This window comes from Barbus barbus (assembly GCF_936440315.1).
Source record: "Barbus barbus genome assembly, chromosome: 15".
Taxonomy (NCBI): domain Eukaryota; kingdom Metazoa; phylum Chordata; class Actinopteri; order Cypriniformes; family Cyprinidae; genus Barbus; species Barbus barbus.
The window spans coordinates 497605-516662 of NC_136743.1; the positions used below are offsets into that span (position 1 = coordinate 497605).

The 19058-nt window shown below is 43.2% G+C and overlaps 2 protein-coding genes across 2 annotated transcripts in view; one reads left to right on the forward strand and one right to left on the reverse strand.

Moving 5' to 3' along the window:
* Positions 1-19058, forward strand: part of LOC306881006 (transcriptional repressor p66-alpha) — a 166619-nt gene that overhangs the window by 102098 nt on the left and 45463 nt on the right. The gene's annotated exons all lie outside the window — the stretch shown is intronic.
* On the reverse strand, positions 3668-16097 carry LOC306880887 (uncharacterized protein). Its single transcript, XM_079434689.1, has 4 exons — positions 15420-16097; positions 11888-11983; positions 11574-11807; positions 3668-5428 (listed from the first exon to the last, which is right to left on the reverse strand). The coding sequence occupies exons 1-4, from the start codon at positions 15996-15998 to the stop codon at positions 5051-5053; spliced, it is 1287 nt and encodes a 428-aa protein (XP_079290815.1). The 5' UTR covers positions 15999-16097; the 3' UTR covers positions 3668-5050.

Sequence of the window (19058 nt, forward strand, 5' to 3'; positions counted from 1 at the left end):
TTTGAGAACGGAGAAAGACCGTTCCATTAATAGTCTCCGGCATCATGGCCACATTACCACTTTGGCAGTGCATTATTTCTCTAATAATTTTAACGTCCTGGAGTCACACCTCAAGACATTGTTCAGATATTTTATTTCAAGACATCGGTAATGTTTCTGTTCTGAAAACCTGTGTGTTGAACTAATTTACGCACCTCACTCCAAACCTTCCGTTGCTAATTGAAAAACAATTTTAAAGCTAAAAATGGAGGTTTGAACCATTGATATGCAGGCTAATGCAGTTGTTAGAGAGACAGAGAGAGATTAAGCGCGTACGAACACCTGCATCTGTGCATGTTCAGCAGCATTGTCTCTACTAACGAATCTTTAGGTTGAACCGCTTTAAGAACCTCGCTACTGAGAAATGTCATGTAGCTTTTCAGCTGCAAAACTATTTTATTGATAAATTTGCAAGGCAGTGCTGTCGAGAAGTTTCTGTGCATGTCTCCACATGTGTGCGTTTGTGAGAGAACGGGAGAAGGAAAACATGATTTCTGTACATAAAAAAGGTGAAAAACATGGAAATATTTTGTCATTTTTTGGCCTATTGTTTGTTATATTTATTTGCTCAGTGTCTTTTGGGGTTTTGGTTCTTTTACTGTAAATAGCCCATAGTATAACAAAAATACATATCTCTTCATTGTACTTGGGCAACCTGGACGAGCGAGAATAGGCACGTGTACGGTGTACATTTTAGGACATCCTCAGACCTCAGTCATAAAATTATTAGGACATCCTCAGACCTCAGTCATAAAATTAAACGGCGTCGTGCCTCAGACTGAAAGGCTTCAGGTGTACATTTTAGGACATCCTCAGACCTCAGTCATAAAATTAAACGGTGTCGTGCCTCAGACTGAAAGGCTTCAGGTCTCAGGAAAAACGACATCAGGTCTCGTACAATTAGGCATCAGGCAAAACGGACTCAGATTAAAAGGCATCAAGCGAAACGGACTCAGATTAAAAGGCATCAGGCAAAACGGACTCAGATTAAAAGGCATCAAGCGAAACGGACTCAGATTAAAAGGCATCAGATTAAAAGGCATCAGGCGAAACGGACTCAGATTAAAAAGCGTCAGATTAAAAGGCATCAGGCGAAACGGACTCAGGTAGAGTGTGACGTGTCGCGCTGCCCCGCCCCATGTGACGTCACACGCACGCGGTTCAAAACAAGTGGTGTGGAATGGTTGAGGATGGCGGAAGGAGGTAAACCGCTCCTGATATATTCTAACAGTTTCAGTTAAATGCTAAACTAATGGGGCGGGGCAGCGCGACACGTCATACTCTACCTGAGTCCGTTTCAACTGATGCCTTTTAATCTGATGTCTTTTAATCTGAGTCCGTTTCAACTGATGCCTTTTAATCTGATGCCTTTTAATCTGAGTCCGTTTTGCCTGATGCCTAATTGTACGAGACCTGATGTCGTTTTTCCTGAGACCTGAAGCCTTTCAGTCTGAGGCACGACACCGTTTAATTTTATGACTGTGGTCTGAGGATGTCCTAAAATGTACACCGTACACGTGCCTTGCGTTTATCCAGTCCTGGGTGGAGCTGAAGACCACCAAGGCGGCTCAGAGCAAGTGGAGGTCCACCACAGTGGAGCAGTGGACCACAACGATGGAGCTACAGAGCACCAGAGTAGAATAGGGGGAATGGTGGGGAGTACAGCAATGAACTTTTTCTACTTTGGCTCTCAACGAAGGCGGACGCATTTTTCTTCCCTCTCCTCCCCTTACCCTCCCTGCTTTGCTCTCTCGTCTCGTCTACTGTCTAATACTCGAGAGACTCTCTCTGCACTGCTCTCCAAACTGAAAAATCATGGATTTGATCAACTGGTCTCTCTACACAATTGACACCTTCTCGACGAGAAGCTTGGGTTCGGGGCTGTCCTGCCGGAACGTTCGCAGCTGGGTACACGACGGACGCATGGGAGAGGTGGCGGATCGTGTGTCTGGCGGCTCTTTCCGTGGAGGACATTGAAGATATCTACCTATCGAAGAATTATCGAAGAATTAGAGAAATGGGAACAGCCATCAAAAGCCTCACAAGGCTGCCCGTTATGATTGAAGCAGTGGGCAGAGCGGTCAGCACTGAGACTGAGACTATTAACAGCAATATGGATAATATTATGGAGAAGCTCACTGCTTTGCAAAGGAAAATTGATGGATTTGGAGACCAGAATGGACAAAGAAAGTAGCCGTGAAAATCGGATTGCGGCTACTCGCCCCAAGACCAAACAATCGCAATCTTATCTTCTTTCGGCTTCCCTCATCCAACATTGACCTCGGACAAGGCTGTTGTTTGAAAACAACCCCGGGAAGAGCACTGCAGTGTGACGCTCTCGCGTTCCTCCCCCCCTTCCACAGTCACCTGGTGATTATTGACTCTGTCTGGGTCCTGATCAAGGCTGTCTCCATGGCAACATGCTATGTCGCTATCACAATCTGCGGACTGAGATAACTTGTTTTGAATGCCAGCGGGGGAGGCTCTCCAGGCCTACAAAATGCACGAATTCTTACATACACTCATACGCACATATATACAGAAATTGCACTCACCTCCCCACCCACGATCCATCGCTGCTTTGTACCGCCAGTCTGACAAGCAGGTCTGTGACCGGCGCCGAGAATGGCTGCAGGACCGGATGGCTGCTTGCCGGAACTGGATTATCTCCCCTGTTGCAAGTTGTGTGTCTATGCTGTACTGATTATGTGCTTTTGTTGCTGGGGTGTTTTTCCTGTTCTCACACTGTACTCCCTAGGGAGCATAGTTTGGGGGTTATCCCCCCCCCTCCTCATGTTATGCTGTATTTCTTCCTCAATTCCCTGTCTTCCTGTCCTGTCTACCCCGTTGTCATATTGTATGTATATGTATGGACAGGTTGATGGCTAATTTCGCTGGTATTTGTGACTAGTGACAATAAAGGGCTACTACTACTACTACCTCCGTGGTTCTGTCAGGGCAGGCACAGAGTACAGTGAGCACAGACAGGGGTTCAGAGACTTCTGGGACAGCCTCGGTGTCTGTATCAAAGGAGGCTGGGAGTTCAAAAGCGGGCTCCATCACCTCAGGAGGAACTGTAACGCTGTATTGGGAAATTTTGCTGTGGTTGCCGCTGCCTCGGGAGGAGCAGGTGAACAGTGTGTGGCCCAAACACACAAGATGACAGTTTCCATTACCATTAGCAGGAGTGCCAGAATCGGGACCCCCGGACTTGGATGTTCTTTAGAGTGCAGAGGCTGTGGAGATGCCGGCCCCTTTGACCCAACATAAGCGTCCTGTCCCCCACACTGGAAATTAGCTTCCTACTTACAGAGGTATTCTCTGACATGGAGGCCATATTGGGACGAGAATCTGGAAAGGCAGCCAGGATGGGAAGGGACTCTGGGGGGTGAGGGTTACAGCAGAAGTGACCCATTACTCCTCTGTGATTCTCAGAGTAAATGCAGAGCCGCTCAGCTGCAGTGACAGGTTGATATAATATGCTGAGCAGCTCTGATAACCCTCCCTGAAATAATATCATGCATCTATTTCATCAAAATCTATTTCTTTGACTTTTTCTATGCTCTTATTTTCCATTAACATCTTCCTGTCCAATCATTTATTGCTCTGAATGATGACTGAACTTATAAAATGGGCACTTATGTTTATTACCATCTCACGATAAAATCACTTGTAGTTTTTCTCAACAGTAAGGCACTTTGGATAAAAGCGTCTGCCAAATGAATAAAAGCAAATATAAATGTGTACCTTGTCCATAAAATTCAAGTGTGCCAGTTCCAAAAAGTCCATCACATAGTCCTCAATGGGCTGATCTCCTTGACAGAGATGCATAATTTGTAATGCTGGATCCATGGTAGGTCTGGTGTTCAGAAATGAGAAAGGGGAGGATCCAAGTGCACTATAGCCGTTTATTAAGAAAATCACAATCCCACAGGCAATGGGAGACATGGGCAGAAAACGGCGTAAATCCACAACAGCATAAACAAGGGCAAAACAGAAAACAACTCGCACAAGACATCCACTAAAGACAACACCAGACAATGAACATGGGAAAACACTGGGGTTTATATACACAAGAAAACCAGGGGCTCACAAGGGACAGGTGAAGGTGATTAGTTGTCATGGTAACTAACAAGGGTAGCTATGGAGACAAACAAAGGGTAACTATGGAGACAAACAAGGCACAAGGAGCTGAACACAGGAAACAAACACAAACACTGGGAATGGAACAACACTTCAAAATAAGTGTCCAACCACTGACTCATAACAGAAGTGAATTGCTCATGATGTGATAAATGTGAAGCCACCACACTGCTATATTGGTATCCCACAGTATTTCTATACATTCTATTGAATAAATAAGAAATCATAAGATTTTAATGAGAAAACATCACCTAACGGATCAGCGTTTTTAAATCTGTAGTATGTCTATACATTCATTCAACGTATGTCAATGGTTATTTGTTAAATGTCTGGAATTTCCCCTGCATATTAAAAAGCTACTGTAACGTAATAAAAGTAATATTAATATGTAATTTAAAGAAATAGTTTAATTTAGCTCAAAGGGAATCATTTATGATTTTATAGGGATTTGAACAGAATCACGGTTACGGCGATTCACTGAACGAGCCGTATAACAAACTCTGCACTGGATATTAAAATCCAAAATATAGTGAAAACACTATTAAATAGCACAGTAACAGCATCGGCAGATTAAGACATTAACGTGTGAGCACAAGATACTTCTCTTTTCAATATAAATAATATTTTATTTATATAAACCTAAGACATAAACTAATCTAACACATGAACACAAGCATTCACACATTCACACGTTGCAGAAAGAGAGAAAGTGAGGAAAGGATGAGTTTAAGAGAATGGAAATGTGAAATCCAAAGTTTACAGCAATATGTTTAATTGCATAGACCTTAACAACCATCAATCACTTATTTAACCCTCGCTTTGAGTTTCTCAATGAAGCTGAAATTTATATTTACTGCACCTGATTCAGTTAGAACCTGGAGGTGTTGCTTGCTTTGCTAAGGGAATCCCTTTTGTCGTCGTCCTTGCAGGAAAGGGGGTCCCTGAAGTGTCTGATTGGTTGAGAGTTCAGTAGTCTTTGAAGTGACGTCTTGGGCATTGGCTGAGGATGCGGAGATGGTCTGGTTGAAGTTTGAAGCGAGTGCAGTCCATATGCAGTCCACACACACACGTGACAGATCGCCAGGCGGGCGCCCTGGAGGCCGGTGCAGGGCAGGATACTGGAGAGGCCTCCAGGGCGGAACAGGAGACTCGAGGGACCATGGTGGGTCAGGGATCTCAGGTGGCCATGGTGGATCTGGGGACTCCTGCGGTCTGGGGACTGGCCCTGGAGAGGCGGGTGTCGTGTCTTTGTGAAAGAAATGAACGTTGCAATAAGAATAAGATGACACACAAGTTAGCTTGCTCAACTGCTATGTGTTTACTTCGTTTTATATATATAAACTTCAACCAGAACATTTCCGGAAAGTAACAGTGCATTCTGGGTGCTGTAGTTAAATAACAATGCAACCAAATATACAACATCTCCTCCCCCCTTACTTTTAAGGTCAGCTTAGTAACTTTGAACTAGCACCATGCAGAATGAATGTATAACATACAGTTTCACCTTAACATTCTATGAACATTTTTTATATATATATATATATATATATATATACATACATATATATATATATATATATATATATACATATATATATATATATATATATATATATATATATATATATATATATATATATATATATACATATATATATATATATATATATATATATACAGAAATTCTCAGAACATTCAGTTTTCCTTGTTAAATGTCCTTGGTAACTTAACACAACTAATTCCCTGGGAATGAGGGTGGACTACCTCATACCCTAGCTTACCCTTAGGGGATTATTCTGCCCCGATGCAATAAGGGTAGCCCCTAACTAAGTATAATCCAGAAACCGTTGAGGTTGACGCCGCTCCCTCATTGGATATCGGCGGCCTACTTGATTTCCATTTTCTGTCGAAACATCCGGGGATGACAATTCTTTAGTAGATGGGGAATTTGGGGTCTCACCAGGCTCGGTAAGGACGGTCACAGAAACTGGTGAGTTGGCACCTTCTTGATCATGATCGTCGATACCTTCAGGAAGGTCAGTGAATGTACTGACTCCGCTCAGCAACTGATCAGTATGTCGCCTCCATAGAAGATTCCCAGCAGTTTTAACTCTGTAGGACACGGGACCTGTCTGGGTCTCCACAGTAGCTGGAACCCATTTTGGACCGGTGCCATAGTTCCGGGCCAGCACTGATGAGCCTGTCAAGAAGGTTCTGTCTTTGGCTCGCAGTTTCCGTCGCTGTACCTGATTTTCTTGTTGTTGTAGGACAGTTTCCTTGAGGGTTGCTGGTTTAAGTAGCTCGAAACTTGTCCTGAGCTCCCGATTGAACAACAAATAAGCTGGTGACACTTTGGTAGTTGCATGCGCAGTACTGCGATAGGACAGCAAGAAGTCATGAAGGCGTTGATGAAAGGTGCCTTGTCCAATCGAAGCTTTCAAAGCATGTTTCATGGTCTGAACGAACCTTTCTGCTAGCCCATTTGTTGCAGGATGGTAGGGTGATGACTTGATATGTTGCACTCCATTTGCAAGTAGAAATGTGCCCATCTCATGCGAAATAAATTGGGGTCCATTGTCTGAGACAAACTGCACTGGTGGTCCAAATCTACTGAAAATTTCTCCCAACTTCTCAATTGTCTTTTCTGCTGAAGTAGATTTCATGATGGCCACTTCAGGCCACTTACTGTGTGCATCAATGACGACCAGCAACATTTTGTCCTCGACTGGACCTGCAAAATCAGCATGAATGCAATGCCACGGTTTCTCTGGATATTCCCATGGGTGTAGCGGTGCCAGTTGTGGTACGTTGCGTATGCTTTGACATGACGTACATGTTCTTGCCTTCTCTTCAATTTGTCCGTCCACTCCTGGCCACCAAAAGTAGCTCCTGGCAATCTCTTTCATGCGGACCATTCTACAGTGTCCCGCATGCAGCTGTTTCAGCACTGATTTGCGCAACGCTGGTGGAATGATCACTCTCCTTCCCCACAACAAACACCCTGTCTGCACCGAAAGTTCATGACGTCGAGTGAGGTATGGTTTGAGCTCTAGGTCATGGTTCTCACCTTTTCCTGACATGATGATATCCATGACCTTAGACAGGACAGGGTCATTTCGTGTTCCCTTGCGCACTTGTGCAGCTGTTACTGGGGTCCTTTCCACTTGACTGAAATAGAAAATTTCAGCTGCTTTTGTCGCTTTTACTTGGTCAGCAAGAGGCAATCTGGACAGTCCGTCTGCGTTTCCATGCGATTCTGACTTCCGGTATTTGATGTCATAGGTGTGAGCAGATAATAACAAAGCCCATCTTTGCATCCTACTTGCAGCCAGAGAGGGAATGCCATGGTGAGGGCCAAAAATCGCAGTCAGCGGGCGATGATCGGTCAGAAGTGTAAACTTCCTTCCGAAAATATACTGGTAAAACTTACGCACTCCAAACACAATGCTCAATGCTTCACGTTCAATCTGAGCATAATTTGCTTCGGCTTTGTTCAGGCTTCTCGAAGCGAATGCGATCGGCTTCTCTTGACCATTCGGCATGATGTGGGACAAAACAGCTCCCACACCATATGGAGAAGCGTCGCAGGCCAGCTGAATTGGAAAGGAAGGATCAAAATGGGTGAGGGCTTTTGACGTTAACAGAGTCTCTTTCGCTCTGTTGAATGTCTCTTGACATTCAGTAGTCCACCTCCAGCTTTTCTCATGACACAACAATTTGTGTAGAGGTTTCAGCAAAGTAGCGATGTTTGGAATAAACCGCCCGTAATAATTAAGCAAACCGAGGAAAGAGCGCAGCTGGCTGACATTTTTGGGCGTTGGAGCATCCACTATGGCCTTAACCTTAGCTGGGGACGTATGCAGACCAGAGGCATCGATAACGTGGCCCAGGTACTCAACTGCAGGCTGGAAAAATTCACATTTGTCCCTCCGTACTCTCAATCCGTACTCTTTCAGTCTCTTGAGGGTAGCGTCCAGGTGCTGCAGGTGTGATTCATCGTCATTTCCAGTCACAAGAATGTCATCTAAGTAACATACTACTCCTGGAAGGCCCGCCAGGATCTGGTCCATCGCTCGCTGAAACAGGGACGGAGCCGAAGTGATTCCAAATGGTAAACGCTTATACCGAAATAGGCCCTTGTGTGTGTTGATGGTCAGTAGTTCTCTTGACTGTTCCTCCACATGCATTTGCAGATATGCTTGGTTGAGATCAATTTTACTGAATTTCTGTCCTCCGGTCAGTCCTGCAAAGAGGTCATTTATGAGGGGTAAGGGGTATTGTTCTGCAAACAACACTGGGTTCACCGTGACTTTAAAATCCCCGCAAATTCTTATGCCACCATCTTTCTTTAAAACTGGAACAATAGGTGTTGCCCACTTGCTTACACTGACTGGTTCCAGCACACCCTCCTTCACAAGTTCATTTAAGCTTGCCTCAACTTGGGGTTTGAGTGCATATGGCAAAGGTCGGGACTTTAAGAATTGTGGCTGGCATTCCGGCTCAACAGTCAATTTTACATTGATCCCTTCCATGCTGCCTAACTCCTTTTTGAAAATGTCGCTATGTTTCCGAAGGACACCCTCTAAATCCAGTTTTTGTGATGTCATCATGTGTAAGGCCTGCCAGTTCACCTGCAGTTTCTCTAGCCAGGAACGTCCCATCAGTGAGGGGTAATCACCTGAAACCACATACAATGGCAATTTTTTTGTTTGTTTGTTTAGTTCAACGGTTACCTGGAGGAGCCCTTTCATGGTCACTGATTCGCCAGTGTACGTTTTAAGGGTCACATCGGGTGGTTTAAGTGGCAGGTGGCTCAGTATTTTGCTGTATACCACATCCGACACAAGCGACACCGCAGCACCAGTGTCAATCTCCATCTTCACTGGCTGTCCTTCCAGCAGCGCTGTGACTTTGTATGACTTTGTTTCCCCTGCCACAGTAAGCACATGCAAAGAAAGTTCATCATCCGATGTGTCTGTACCCCTCTTGTACTCTTGGTCAACTGTGAATACTTGTTTCTTTTGTTTCCTTCTGAATGTTGTTTTCTGCTGCATTTTCCCTTTTTCTGCTTTATTTCTACATGCACGCTCTATGTGTCCTTTCTTTTTACAACTGCGGCACTCCATGTCCTTAAACCAGCATGTGGCATGTGAGTGCCCAGTCTTGCCACAGCGAAAACATGGGGCTTTATTTTCCATTTGTTTTTCAGTGTCCATTTTATACACTTTGCTGTTTGAGCTCAGTTGCTGAGCTTCCTTAGCAGCTAATTCCATAGCCACGCTCAGTTCTATTGCTCTTTGTAGTGTTATGTTGCTCTCAGTTAATAGTCTTTTCTGAATTCCCTCACAGCGAAGTCCGCACACTAATCTGTCCCGAAGTGTGTCATTCAGTGTATCACCAAATTCGCAATGTTCAGCTACTTTTTTTAGCACTGCCACAAACATTGTGACAGTTTCTCCTTCTAGTTGATTTCGTCGGTGAAACCGAAATCTCTCTGCAATTACTAATGGCTTTGGAGAGAAATGAGCTTTGAGAGTATTCACTATTTGCTCATACGTTTTCTCTCCCGGTTTCTCTGGTTGTAGGAGGTTACGCAACAGCGTGAATGTCTTTGGACCCATCACACTTAAAAATGTGGGTACCATTTTATCTTGATCAATATTATTTGCTTCCACAAAGTACTCAAAACGTTCTGTATAAGAACTCCACTGCTCACTGCTTTCATCAAACGGACCCATACAGCCGAAAACTGATGCCATTTTGTTCCGTTTCCAGTCGTTAACAATCAATTTAGTCACTTATCTGAATCGTTGTCTGTCCTCCCCCTTTACCAGACGTGAAAAAGCAGCCGGCTCGTATTTTCTCTCGTTTCACACAAAACCGCTTTTTTTTCCTCGTTCTCATAACACACGCATGAGTGCTTGAGTTCTCGTCGCCACTTTGTCGTGTCTTTGTGAAAGAAATGAACGTTGCAATAAGAATAAGATGACACACAAGTTAGCTTGCTCAACTGCTATGTGTTTACTTCGTTTTATATATATAAACTTCAACCAGAACATTTCCGGAAAGTAACAGTGCATTCTGGGTGCTGTAGTTAAATAACAATGCAACCAAATATACAACAGCGGGCACTGGAGGGTGCTTGCGAGGAGCTGGCACGGGAGGGCCCTCTGGAGGCGCAGGCATGGCATAGTGCTTTCGAGGGACTGGCTCTGGGCTTGGGTGAGCAGTGCCCGGCAGGCTTGCCATACTCTCTGCCGGCAGGCTTGGGAGAGCCGCGGGCAGCTGACTTGCGCTTAAACATCGTATAGATTTTAAAATCTTGTTCATTATTTATAAAGCCCTGAATGTTTTAGCTCCTCAGTACTTGAGCGAGCTCTTATCACATTATAGTCCTCCACGTCTGCTGCGTTCTCAAAACTCTGGCCGTTTGATAATACCTAGAATATCAAAATCAACAGCATGCGGCAGATCCTTTTCCTATTTAGCTCCCAAACTCTGGAACAATCTACCTAACACTGTTCGGGAGGCAGACACACTCTGTCAGTTTAAATCTAGATTAAAGACTCATCTCTTTAACCTGGCTTACACATAACACACTAATACACTTCTATTATTTAAATCCATTAAAGGATTGTTAGGCTGGATTAATTAGGTCAATCGGAACCGAGAAGACTCCCCATAACACACAATGTACTTGTTACATTGTTAGAAGAATAGCATCTACGCTAATATTGTTTGTTTCTTTCTTATTCCGAGGTCACCGTAGCCACCCGATCCGGTCTGTATCCAGATCAGATGGTCACTGCAGTCACCCGGATCCAGTCCAGATGGTGAATCAACACCTAGAGATGACATCTACAGCCCTGAACGTCAGCGAAGATCAGACACCTAGATGAGCCCCAGAGACAGATCCCCAGTGAAGACCTCTTCACCTAGATGGCCATCGGAATTGAACTGCTGGAATTGACTGGCCAGAGGAGAACTGGCCCCCCAACTGAGCCTAGTTTCTCCCAAAGTTTTTTTTCTCCATTCTGTCACCGATGGAGTTTTGGTTCCTTGCCATTGTCGCCTCTGTCTTGCTTAGTTGGGGACGCTTCATTTCCAGCGATATCGTCGACCTGATTGCACAGATTTAAACTGAACTGTGCTGGACGATGACATCACTGAATTCAATAATGAAATGCCTTTAACTGAAAAATGAGTGTTTAGTCTTGTCATTTTACATTGACACACTATTTCCCTATTTTGATATTGTAAAGTTGCTTTGACACAATCTGTATTGTTAAAAGCGCTATATAAATAAAGGTGACTTGACTTGACTTGAGTCTCCTGTCACAGCAGGATCTGCTCAAGTCCACTATGATGCTGTTCTTCTAGATCTGTGTTACCTGCAGGAACTGGATGTGATCCTGTGTGTGTGAAAGCTGCTCCAGCTCAGCGTCTCTCCTCCTCAGATCATTGATCTCCTGCTCCAGTCGCTCTAGTCGTCCTTCAGCTCCACTCACTGCTTGCTTTTCCTGATCTCTGATCAGCCGTATCAGCTCAGAGCGGCTTCTGTCAATGGAGTGGATGAGCTCAGTAAAGATCCTCTCACTGTCCTCCACTGCTGTCTGTGCAGAGCGCTGTTAGGACACACAGTGATTCAGGCTTCAGTGAGTCTGAACTGAGACTGAGACAAACTTCTCTTCTTCTCCAGACACACCTTATGAGACTCCACAGCCTCTCTCAGCTGCTGAAGATCTTTCTCCCTCTGCTGGATTCTCTGCTGGAGCGTCTTCTGCTTCTTCTTCAGCTGCTTCTGCAGGACAAACACATGATAGTGAATCTCACAGAAAACTACTGGCACCAAATCATCATGTGATCAGATGAATCCAGTAAACGTGCGGTGAGGCAGTTTAAATGTTACTTATCTCAAATGATAAACAATGGCTATAGGTTCCCCATCATTAGCACAGAAACTGCACTTGTTAAAATTACAAATTACTTGCTTCTTGCATCAGACCAAGGCTGCATCTCATTGCCAGTTTTACTTTACTTGACTTTAGTGCTGCATTCGACACTATAGATCATGACATACTCATAGATTGATTACAAAACTATACAGGTATTCAAGTGTAGCCAGGTTGTAGAACTAGGCACTGTTTTGCAATGCATTTTGATGATTATGAACTTACGGTATGGTTGAACATCCGGTTCCTGTCTGTTGTGCTGCTGAGAGGTGTGCGATTGTAGCTCCGTGTAGCTAGGCTTTTCTGTTGAATCTCTATCTTACTTTCACTCTCTGTTGTTTAATGTGATAAAATATAACTTAATTCCCACCATATTTCTGATATTATCTATCAAACTAATCTAACTAATTTGATTGTTCACTTTTAATCTAAAACCGCGAGTGCAGCGCACGTGCAGCGCGTTAGTATTCGTTAGCCGGTTAGCTTGTCATTCACGGTTCCATTTGCGTTCCTATTATTGTTTTCTTTTTTCTCACTCCGTTTCATTTCTCTCTCGCTTGGATTTTCATGAGTTCATCAAACAGCAGTGGTAAGTGAATCATTCATCAGTCATGGTGAGTAATGGCTTCTTCTCCTGCTATTATTGTTTGCACCTCTTGTCACACGTACAGTTTCTCTCTCTCTGTTGGCGATGAGGGATTCACATGTGATAAATGCAGGGAAATAGTTAGGCTGACAGAGAAGTTTTCAGAATTAGAGACACGCATCCAAACTTTAGTTGAGGATAGTAAGAATGTGAGGGCTGTAGATACTGCTTTGGATGCGACTAGCTCAGGGAATCCTGTACATTGTTCGGTTCCGGTAGAGCCCGTGCAGCAGGGCAGCTGGGTGACTGTGAGGCGGCCTAGTCGCGGGTCAAAACACCACTCTTCCGTTCCGATCAGAACATCAAAGAGGTTCTCCCCACTCAGTGACGCATCCACTGAGAAACCTGATGAAAGTGCTCTAGTTATTGGCGATTCTATTGTACGGAACATGAAAATAGAGACACCAGCCACCATAGTCCAATATTTACCGGGAGCCAGAGCGCCTGACATCTTGGCAAATTTAAAAGTGCTGGCTAATGCTAAACATAAATTCAGTAAGATTGTTATACACGTCTGCGCTAATGATGTTTGACTTCGCCAGTCGGAGATCACTAAATATAATGTTAAAGAGGTGTGTGAACTTGCAAATACAATGTCAGACACTGTAATAAGCTCTGGTCCGCTCCCTGCTTACCGTGGCGATGAGATTCATAGCAGACTGTCGTCACTCAATGGCTGGATGTCTAAGTGGTGCCCGCAGAATAACATAGACTTTATAGACAATTGGACAAGTTTTTGGGGCAGACCTGACCTATTGAAAAGAGATGGTCTTCATCCCTCCTAGGGTGGTGCCGCTCTTCTCTCTAGAAATATGGCACATAGTCTTAGAGTTCGTACTTGACTAACTGGGGCCCAGGTCAGGAAGCAGACAGACTGGCTAAACCAACCGTCTGCTAGCCGCCTCACGTCACAGAAGTCAGTTAATTCTCAGCACATAGAGACTCCTTCACCTAGATATCACACTATAGAGACTGTGTCTGTTCTCCGAACTAGAAAATACAGAAAACATCCAAACCAAATTAAGAGTAACAATTTAACTGATGCTCAACAAATGAAAAATGTATATAATACAGAGAAACAAATGATAAAGCTTGGCTTACTGAATATCAGGTCCCTTTCTACGAAAGCACTTTTTGTAAATGATTTGATCAATGATCATAACCTAGATTTGCTCTGTTTGACAGAAACATGGCTAAAACCAGATGAATACATTACTCTAAATGAGTCCACCCCCCAAGATTACTGCTATATAAATGAGCCACGTCCAAAAGGTAAAGGGGGAGGTGTTGCTACAATTTATAGCAATATTCTCAGTATTTCTCAGAGGGCAGGCTTTAAGTATAACTCGTTTGAAGTTATGGTGCTGCGTATAACATTATCTAGAGAAACACGTGTTAGTGATAAATCCCCTGTGATTTGTACTGGCTACTGTATACAGGTCACCAGGGCACCACACAGACTTTATTAAAGAATTTGCTGATTTTCTATCTGAGTTAGTACTGGCTGCAGATAAAGTCTTAATTGTTGGTGATTGTTGATGTCGATAATGAAAAAGATGCATTAGGATCAGCATTCATAGACATTCTGAACTCTATTGGGGTTAGACAACACGTGTCAGGACCTACTCATTGTCGAAATCTAGATTTAATACTGTCACATGGAAATGATGTTAGTGGTGTTGAAATTCTGCAGCAAAGAGATTATATCTAGTCTTGTGTAAACTCCATATAGCTAAAACTGTACATTCTACTCCTTGTTACAAGTATGGTAGAACCATCACAAGTTCTTTCAAGAACCATCACACTATTTCCCTATTTTGATATTGTGCAGTTGCTTTGACTCAATCTGTATTGTTAAAAACGCTATATAAATAAAGGTGACTTGACTTGACACTAAAGGAGGTAGAGCTTTTTCACATTTGGCTCTCAAACTCTGGAATAGCCTTCCTGATAATGTTCAGGGTTCAGACACACTCTCTCTGTTTAAATCTAGATTAAAGACACATCTCTTTAGCCAAGCATTCAAGTAATGTATCGCATAACCTCGTACTTCAGTTACATCTGATCAAATGCACATAAACATTCTTTTGCTTGGGTTGAACACATCATTTTTTGCTTAGTTGGAACGCTATTTTTTCTTTATTTCCTTCTCTGTAGGAATTACAGAGACTTCAGTCTGGATCCAACACTTACAAAGACCTGAGATGACCAAACACCAGAGAAGAGATGATGCCAACCCCCCAGAAGACCGCAGTTGATGCCAACCCTCAGACAGCATACAAAACTTTGCTATAAGTTTGATTGCAACATTTAATCATTGCTGTTAAGTGTTCACCGTCTGTTTGATTACATGATATTAACTAACTGCTTGATTTTTACTGTACATTTCTGCCATATGGACATCAACATGAGATAGTCACCACTGATAAGCTATTACTAAATATAATGGAGAAACATTAATTTTCTGTAAAGCTGCTTTGCAACGATTTGCATCGTGAAAAGCGCTAAACACATAAACTTGAATTTAATATAATAGGATCAAATTCTAGAAGTGATGATCGGTTACAATCATCATACATGAATAAAATGAAGCATAAAGATTGTTTAGCAATATTTCATCAGTGTGTAGTTTTAAATACCTGTTTCTCTGTCCTCTGGTCTGCAGCTGATACAGTGTCGTGGTTTTTATGTTCATCCATCGTACACAGCACACATATACAGTTCTGGTCAGTGCGACAGAAAACCTCAAGGAGCTTGTCATGTTTCTGGCAGATCATCTCCTGCAGTCGTCCAGTGGCATCAGTCACTTTGTGTGGTTTTCCTGAGCAAAACTCCTCATGCCGCTCAAAATGACTCCGACAGTAAGACTCCAGACACTCCAGACAGGACTTGACAGCTTTGTATTTTCTTCCAGTACAGACGTCACACTGAACATCTCCAGCTCCAGCTTCACAGTCAGCAGAGAGTTTGGTCTTCTTCAGTTTCTCCACCACTTCAGCCAGCATGGTGTTTGTAGCTAAAGCAGGTCTTGGACTGAAGGTCTGTCTGCACTGAGGGCAGCTGTAGACTCTCTTCTCATCCTCCTGATCCCAGCAGCCTGTAATACAGCTCTTACAGTAACTGTGTCCACATGAAGTAGTCACAGGATCCCTCAGGAGATCCAGACACACTGGACACAAGAACTCCTCCCGATCCACTGAAGTTCTGCCTTCTGCCATTTTTCTGCTTGAATACAGAGACAAAAGCACACAACAGCTCAATAACACTTCGGTTTCTCTTTCCCTGAACCGATGAGTTTAAATACGTTTAAGTAACGTTCCCAAAACAAGTTTATCTGTAAGTCTGTAAAGCAGATTCCTCATTCCTGCTCCTGTAGAGCCACATTCTTGCTGAGTTTCAACACCATCGAGTTACCATCAACTAATCTGTTCATCCAGCGAATATTCAGTGTAATTTCATAGCAACTCTAAGAAATTATATTTTCGTGGCCGTAGAAAATAACTTCCTTACAGTATGGCGTTTTGGATCAAAATTTGTCATTTATGTGAATCGTCTAGAAGAGTTTTTTTGAGGGGGGGGGTTGTCTGGACGGAGAGAGAGAAGCTCGTAGACAGGAGCGTGTTCGACCAAAGTCCCTTTCTCGGTTCGACTTGAAGCAGCGCCGCACAGACCAATCGCTGTATGACATCAAAGCACCGCGAGAGCTACAGAGAACAGATGGCTCTCACTCTCGCGGTACTTCCGATCGGTCTGCGCTCTGCTGCTTCAAATCGAACACCCCTCATCTCACAGCGCTCTTACGCTCACATCTGCATGTAAACATGTCGTCGGCGTGGAAGTTCTTCATTGTGAGTGAAGCAGACACAAAGTTCGCAATTTGTAATACAATATTGACTGTTTTTAATCAAGTTAGCTGACGAAGTTTCAATCAAAGCCACAGCAGAACTGTTTTGTGTCTCCGAGCAACACAGCGGTGTTGAGATACTGAATGAATCCATGTTTTTGAATGAATCAAGTGAGTCAATGATTCAGTTACCCTTTCATAAAGACAGTAGTCACTTGCCTCGTTTTTGAATGAATCAGCCGTTTGAAAGAATGACTAATGACTGGTCCATTAGAACATTGCATTTTCCCCAACATTTTTAACTTGTATGTTTAAAAATATTTAAAACATTAATCTTATAAAATTTATGCATTTGAAATTTTGTGGTGTAAATGCATTTATGGCACCTCAGATTCATTAAACAGTCTGTGTACATCTAATGCCACTTCAGATGCAGCTTCTGTTTCCTCTGCAGTGAAAAGATGGAGTTTGTTGATAGTATGTGCACTCTAATGTGAACATTAGAACAAAGAGAAGAACACAGACGACAAGAGAGTTGCACTCCTCACTCCGTATAACATGCTGTCAGTAGAGCAGCAAGACCACAGCGCATCTCAATTCTCACAAAGAAGCCTTCTCAACTCGGTTTGTGTTTCCACTGCAGTTTAGCGGGATTATTCTCGTCGTTATAGTTGCACCACCTCTACTACCGTGACTCCTGCTAAACTTTTTCATTCTGCGTCGCCCCTTCATTTAATCCTGCTGGGGTTAATGATTTCAACACAAAAAGCCTATCTTTGCAGAGATGTTCACAAGTCTTTAATTTGGAGTCCGAGTCGAGTCTCAAGTCATTTAATGGCTTGCTAAAAAAATCCCATTCAGAATCCTCATTTATTGAAATCGTCATATTTACGAAGCTGTTTTATAGGCTATAGACAAAATATATGATCTGCTTTGTAAAAAAAAAAAGAGGTAAAGGTTAATGTACATCCAGCCTGTTACTTATGTTTTAATCCATTACCATGTTCAAAACAGTTTTTCTGTAATCAAATTCTATAATAAGAGTCCGATACACCATGCCACATAAGGAAATATTTGACACAGATATGACAAAACCATACAAATAAATTATTTCTTTATGATATAAGTATTCAGGTAAAGTTCTAAGAGGCGTGGCCTCAATATTTTCTTTCAAGCAAAGTTCCAGACAAAGTAAATAAAGAAATCATTTTTTACATGTATTGTATTTTTACATTTAGATGCATGAGAGGCCATGTGACAAAAAAAACTAAAAACTATTTCTGTTCAGGGTTTTCCTCCTGAAAATGTCCTCTCCACTTGAGTGCGACTCGAGTCAGAGTCACTAACTGGAGTGCCCATCTCTGTCTCTTTGTAACAATTTTCTATCACGGTTACCATCTCTCCTCCGCAAAAGAACCCTCTCAATGCCCAGGAATTAGAACTCAGATAAAGAATGTCTTGCAGACTCAAAATGACGAAAAACCGGAGAAGTGTGATCTTGTCTCCTGATAGCCCTCATATGTTCAACAATTCTAGTGCGCAATGCACGTTTTGTTTTACCAACATACAGTAAAGGGCAAGAACACAGAATTATGTATATCACGTGTGTTGTTTTACATGTGATCAATTGTTTAATTTTATAAATTTTACCCGTTTGTCAATGTGTAAATGACTTGCATTTTAAATAATGAGAACAGGCAACACAATCTTTACACAGAACATTTCCATGGGCATCAGAGAGGGGATGTGGACACGTCGACACAGGGCAGCGCGACACGTCATACTCTACCTGAGTCCGTTTCAACTGATGCCTTTTAATCTGATGTCTTTTAATCTGAGTCCGTTTCAACTGATGCCTTTTAATCTGATGCCTTTTAATCTGAGTCCGTTTTGCCTGATGCCTAATTGTACGAGACCTGATGTCGTTTTTCCTGAGACCTGAAGCCTTTCAGTCTGAGGCACGACACCGTTTAATTTTATGACTGTGGTCTGAGGATGTCCTAAAATGTACACCGTACACGTGCCTTGCGTTTATCCAGTCCTGGGTGGAGCTGAAGACCACCAAGGCGGCTCAGAGCAAGTGGAGGTCCACCACAGTGGAGCAGTGGACCACAACGATGGAGCTACAGAGCACCAGAGTAGAATAGGGGGAATGGTGGGGAGTACAGCAATGAACTTTTTCTACTTTGGCTCTCAACGAAGGCGGACGCATTTTTCTTCCCTCTCCTCCCCTTACCCTCCCTGCTTTGCTCTCTCGTCTCGTCTACTGTCTAATACTCGAGAGACTCTCTCTGCACTGCTCTCCAAACTGAAAAATCATGGATTTGATCAACTGGTCTCTCTACACAATTGACACCTTCTCGACGAGAAGCTTGGGTTCGGGGCTGTCCTGCCGGAACGTTCGCAGCTGGGTACACGACGGACGCATGGGAGA